Source organism: Etheostoma cragini, chromosome 12 (assembly GCF_013103735.1).
Source record: "Etheostoma cragini isolate CJK2018 chromosome 12, CSU_Ecrag_1.0, whole genome shotgun sequence".
NCBI classification, from domain to species: domain Eukaryota; kingdom Metazoa; phylum Chordata; class Actinopteri; order Perciformes; family Percidae; genus Etheostoma; species Etheostoma cragini.
Window position 1 is genome coordinate 1004811 of NC_048418.1, and position 6125 is coordinate 1010935.

A 6125-nucleotide genomic window follows, 5' to 3' on the forward strand; every position below is an offset into this window, starting at 1 on the left:
CACACACACACACGGAGACACACACACACACACACACACGGAGACACACACACACACACGGAGACACAAACACACACACACAGAGACACACACACACACACGGAGACACAAACACACACACACGGAGACACACACACATGAAAACGCACACACATACACACGGAGAGACACACACACACATACACACACACTGGGCACCTCAGCCGACACAAAACCCCAAAATCTCACTCGACGTCTCGCTCGAAGGTCCCTAAAACTTCCTGGAACTTCATAAACAGTTGAACAGCTGATCCGTTCTCTTTGTCCTGATTTTCACTTATTGTGTATATTTTTGTGTGTATGTGAACATGAAATAAATTTGTATGAAGATAATTTCTGGCTTCATAACCTTTGTGTTGTCTTCATGTCAACCATGAGGACACAAAATTAAGTTTTGGTCACTTTCTTAAACATTATTATTGCTTTTTCACACTTTTTTCTCACCTTTTTAACGTTGTGCATTTTTAGCGTTTATTTCAACGGCCCATTTTTTGACACAAAATCTTTTTTTTTTACTGAAAATGGGTCAATTTGACCCGAGGATAATAGTAAAGCATCTCACGTCTCTTTTTTACACATTAATATAGCTTTTTTCTCAAATTTTTCTCACTTTTTCAATGTTGTGGGTGCTTTTTTTATGTTTTCTGTGTTTTTTCCAAAGTTTCATGTTGACATTTTCAGCGTTTATTTCGACTTTTGAGACAACGCTGGAGGAGAAAAGGTGAAACTGAAACGAGAGTGTAACAGACAGACTGAACCAACACTGTTCCTGCACTTGAAGGTCTCATTTTAATTAAAACCTTTAATTGTAAACATATATTATATATAATAATATATATATTTATATTATATTATATTCAAGTGACAGAATCAATGTTTTGAACAGACAATGGTTCCTAGAAGAAGAACAAACTAAAACTAGAGGGATAGTTTCACTCTGTTGTAGTTTTTTTGGGGTAAATCTCATTTCTTCAGATTACAAAACCTGCACCAAGCAAGTCTAGTTTTTACCGGAAGTCTTGTTAATCCTCCTTCAAAATAAAACTGGCAGAAAAGGTGAGTTATTATCCATTAAAACACAACAAAGCAGTGTAGTCTATTGTATTGTGAGTATATTATTGTGATATTGTAATTATATAATTCCCCATCGGGGATCAATAAACAGTTAAAAAAAGATTAAAATTGAATACTGTACTATTTAATGGCCAGAATCTGCCGTTGGGGGAGAGGGGGCATTTGATAGTGGGGGGGGGGGGGAGTTTTGAGCATCAACCACTTCATTTCCTGTATTCGGATACACTTTAATGCACCAATTTACGGTGGAAATACCAATATTTTGCCTACCTGAAGAAGAGAAACAGATGACAATTCAAAATATATCAAAAATATAATGGTATGTATGTTGTTGCGTGTCATAAGATACGTATATCAAGTTTAAAAAGGGAGATATGCTGTTCTATACACGCTAAAAGTAGTGATTATTTACATGGAGTCTGGTGGAGATATGCTGCTCTATACATGCTAAAAGTAGTGATTATTTACATGGAGTCTGGTGGAGATATGCTCCCGCCCTCCTCCATTCACTGTAACACACAGTCTCTGTTTGCTGCCTAGTAACATCCGCTGACCCAGTTATCTTTTATTCAACACAACAACACAACGGATTCAAGTGTTTGACAGATTTGCAGCCGGAGAACACGCTTAGAACAGAGAAGAGATGTTTTCAGAACATACGTTTTTATGTGACAGCGTTTGAGCCTTTGAACAGATTTTGAAAATATACTTATTTGCTTCTCCAATTTGGGAAATCGGGTAGACTGGAAGATAACTTGTGTATTTTTCAACGTGGACCCTGTTTGTGTGTCTAAGTGACGGATTGGAGCAACAACCTGTCTCTAATGATGACATACAGCCAGTGGAGGTACGGGGCCTTGTTATTAAGGCTCACTGTACTCACTTATAAATACCATCAACTATATTTAGTTCAAAATATTCTTGTTTTTGGCATAATCTGTCTTTTTTCTGGGGATAGAGCGATGTTCATCCCTGGCCGATTATTGGCCCGTTTTTTGTCAGATTGCAGATTTTCTGCATCAGTGTTTTGTTTGTCTAATAACCAAAAAAGCTAATGAATTAAAAAGTGTTCTGCTCGGCTACAGCTCTGTGTCTGTCGCTCTGACACACACACACACACACACACACACACACACACCCCTGGAGTGTCTCTACAGTACCTATTATAATATTTGCATACGAGATTATACTCTTACAGAAGTTGAATCTGCACATATTTTCATTCTTACAGCACATATTCACTAATCTGCCATGTAATGTTGCTTTAGGTCCACTTATTGTACGTGTGATGCTCTATTTTCTCACTTTTCTGACTATATTACTTTATTTTTTTAAATAATAGAGTATTATATTATATTCATACTATGTGTTTAAGCCGCTCTGAAGTGGATGCATTACATATTCCACCTTTTTTAAAAGGGGTTTTATTAGTATTTGCACTGACTATCTGTTACTGGGGGTTATGTTGAAATGTTTATTAGTATTGGTCGATCCCTGTTCCTCACCCTGGGGATCCAGCCGGTGGTAAAGGTGATCCAGCTTGGTGATACCAGAAAAAGTGGAGTAAAGCACTAAGATATCTGTGTAACTCGCTACTCTCGCCATCTGGTTCCCGTGCACGTGAAGTCCCAGGAAACCACACGTGACCACAGGAAACCACACGTGACTTTAGGTCTCCAGTCGGTCCCGCCGAGGCTGCAGAGAGTCCGTCGGAGTTGAAGTTCCCCTCAGCAGACGCAGAGTTAACAGGAAACATGAGCTCAGACTCACAGCCCCTCTGTTTGTTCTCCTTTCTTTCTTTCTTTCTTTCTTTCTTTCTTTCTTTCTTTCTTTCTTTCTTTCTCTCTTCTGCATTTCTTCCCAGGCTGCTGCTGCAGGATGTGAAAGAACCACAACACGACTAGAACTGAAAGACCTGAAAAGACCACAACAAGTTTAAAGGTACGGTTCAACCCTAGTGTTGTCCCCATTTTGTCCTCATGTTGTCTTCAAGTTGTCCTCATGTTGTCCTCATGTCTTCATGTTGTCTTCATGTTGTCCTCATGTCTTCATGTTGTCCTCATGTTGTCCTCATGTTGTATTCATGTTGTCCTCATGTTTTCTTCATGTTGTCCTCATGTTGTCCTCACATTGTCCTCATGTTGTCCTCATGTTGTCCTCATGTTGTCCTCACGTTGTCCTCACGTTGTCCTCATGTTGTCTTCATGTTGTCCTCATGTTGTCCTCATGTCTTCATGTTGTCTTCATGTTGTCCTCATGTCTTCATGTTGTCCTCATGTTGTCCTCATGTTGTATTCATGTTGTCCTCATGTTTTCTTCATGTTGTCCTCATGTTGTCCTCACGTTGTCCTCATGTTGTCTTCATGTTGTCTTCATGTTGTCATCATGTTGCCCTCATGTTGTCCTCATGTTGCCCTCATGTTGCCCTCATGTTGCCCTCATGTTGTCCTCATGTTGTCCTCATGTTGTCTTCATGTTGTCTTCATGTTGTGTTCATGTTGTCTTCATGTCTTCATGTTGCCCTCATGTTGTCCTCATGTTGTCCTCACGATGTCTTCATGTTGTCTTCATGTTGTGTTCATGTTGTTATCATGTTGCAGGGCCACAGTTTTGTCCCATTGACCTATTTTTGGGTGGTTTGTGTCTGCTCGTGTTGTGTTATATTACCAGTCTATGGTAGGAACCAGTGACGGCCAAATGAAGCTTCGTGAACCAGCGTCTGTATTTTCTGAGCCCACTAGATGGCGCTCTCTGTTCAACAACTGGTTGAGAATACACTGAACTGCATCGCCTTAGGCCTTCCTCTTAAAACCAAGAGCGAGCGCCATCTAGTGGGCTCAGAAAATACAGACGCTGGTTCACGAAGCTTCATTTGGGCATCACCAGTAGGAACCACTGGGCCACAGTTTTGTCCCATTGACCTGGTCCTGCTCTGTGTCTGCTCTGATGTGTTGACGGTGTCTCTCACTGCTGGTGTCGGGTTTCTTTCACAGATCAACGAAAGACTTCAGACAAAGATGGCTCTGTTCTTCTCCGGAGCCGTTACAAGTATGTCTCTCCCTTACAGTCTTCTGCTGTCCTATCAAAATAAAAGCTTAGAAAATAATCTAAAAAAAAAGAAAAAAAAAAGTAGAGACTCGTGCTCATTGTTGCTGGTGTGCAGACTCTGAACCTGCAGCCATTTGATGGATTTGATCAAACGTGCAGCGTCCCGTCTCATTCCTGCAGAGTCTTTTCCATCAGGGTCACATCAGGGTATGTGAAGTGGTTTCCCAGGCAGGCCTGAGGAATGCTCTCTGGCTCCACAGGCCGATAAAAGCCAAGTGGTCTCTCTTTAGAAACAGAGTCGGCTTCACAGAAACAGACCTGGTTCATAAGTGTGTGTGGAGATACCCCCCTCCTCTACAGCTGGGAGGCCGGGGTACTTACAGCCGCCACGCAGAGTCCCCGAAACGCTTCCACATCTGCTGTGTTCATCCTGGGAGTCAGACCGAGACCCTCAGGATAACAGGCTGCAGGACTATAGAGGCCACAAGGATCAGAGATGGGAAGGAACGGAGTACAAATGCTTGTACTTAGTAGAATATTCACATATTTCTACTTTACTATTCATTTTTTTGGCAACTTTTTACTTTTACTTCTTACATTTCAACACAAATATCGGTGCTTTCTACTCCTAGTCTCTGTAGTTCTACTTGAGTACTTGTGCAATCTCTGATAAGGCGACCAATGGCGTTGGTTGGGGCATGTCATCCGGGCTGTAATACCAGAGTCCGGTCTTGGACTGGAGTCCGGACTGAAGCCGGTTTTCCTACGGTCTCGGACTCGCTAGTATTTGGACTCGGACTTGTCTCGGTCTCGGCCACTGGTCTTGCCCAATATGGCTTCTGGTCTGGACCGAGTCCAGGTGTCTTTGTCATGTTGATAATGATATTGGAGGGAAAGTGAAACCCAGAATGATTGTCTTGATACTGTCATGTATAAGACCTTTATTCTGTCCTGGACTCAGTCTTGACTCGGACTCTACCCTCTTTCAAATACATTATACTTATATCATTTATTGTAAGGGGACTTCAAAAAGGTAAAAAAAGGGAAAAGTATGATGGAAAATTTTACATTTCAAGGTGTTTTTACTTTTTTTAAGTTCTATTCGTGCAACATTTTTCCAAAAGTCACCCGTGATCATTTAAAATAATCATGATTTCAATATTGACCAACATAATTGTGATTATGATGTTGTTGTTTTTTATATCTTCTGTTGTTCAGGTTCTCCAATAAAACGAAGGTTGCGGGCCAATCACTCCTGTCAGAGGTAAGAAGGTCTGCTATTGGCCAGAACTGAAGGGGGGGAGGTTAAATACAGTGGATCCCCCCCCCCCCCCCAGGCTAAAGTTGATTAAAAAATGAATGCCTTAAATCAAAAAAATGAGGAAAATCCAACTTTCAAGGACACCAGTTTTCTATGTGAATGGATAATGTTTCATGAATAAATAAATGTTCTTTATTTTCTTATGGAAGAAATAGGGGGGTGTATCTAAAATCCGTTCTCATGTTTAACCCTTTGAGGTTCTCTTGGTGTCCTAATGCCGTGTCTGGTCTCCCTCAGCCTGGACCTGTCCCTCCTCTCCCCCGACTCCTCGTACGTCTGTTACTCGGCGGCGGACGGCGGCGGTCCGTGCTCCTGCCGGCGCTCGCCGCGCCTCCTCACCAACGGCTACTACAGCGTCACCGAGGACAGCTTCACCTGGGACGAGGACGGCAACGTGTCCCTCACGCCCTGCAAAACCAACGTGTCCTACAAGGAGAACATCGTCAGGTCAGAGCAGACGCAATGAACTGGATGGATGGAGGGGGGGTGGAGGGGGGAGGGGGGGGTAAACATGAACATTTCTTAAGATGTAGTCCTCATAAAGCCCTTTAACGTTACCAGCATGTTGTCCCCACAAAGCTGTCAGGTCCCCATAAGTATACTGTTTTCACAGTTTTTGGTCCCCACAAATGTAGCTAAACCT

The 6125-nt window shown here is 42.2% G+C and overlaps 2 protein-coding genes across 2 annotated transcripts in view; both read left to right on the plus strand.

Annotated features, from left to right (window-relative positions):
- Positions 1–3017, plus strand: part of ift57 (intraflagellar transport 57 homolog (Chlamydomonas)) — a 19083-nt gene extending 16066 nt beyond the window's left edge. The window contains exons 10-11 of the mRNA XM_034887370.1: positions 1909–1960; positions 2978–3017. Coding sequence (XP_034743261.1) covers positions 1909–1960; positions 2978–3017 — 92 coding nt within the window. The remainder of the gene's footprint in view (positions 1–1908; positions 1961–2977) is intronic.
- tmem71 (transmembrane protein 71) overlaps positions 1–6125 on the plus strand; it is an 11628-nt gene that overhangs the window by 1215 nt on the left and 4288 nt on the right. Inside the window, exons 2-5 of the mRNA XM_034888594.1 lie at positions 2968–3054; positions 4107–4161; positions 5380–5425; positions 5720–5929. Of these exons, the coding sequence (XP_034744485.1) occupies positions 4131–4161; positions 5380–5425; positions 5720–5929 (287 nt within the window). The 5' untranslated portion in view covers positions 2968–3054; positions 4107–4130. The remainder of the gene's footprint in view (positions 1–2967; positions 3055–4106; positions 4162–5379; positions 5426–5719; positions 5930–6125) is intronic.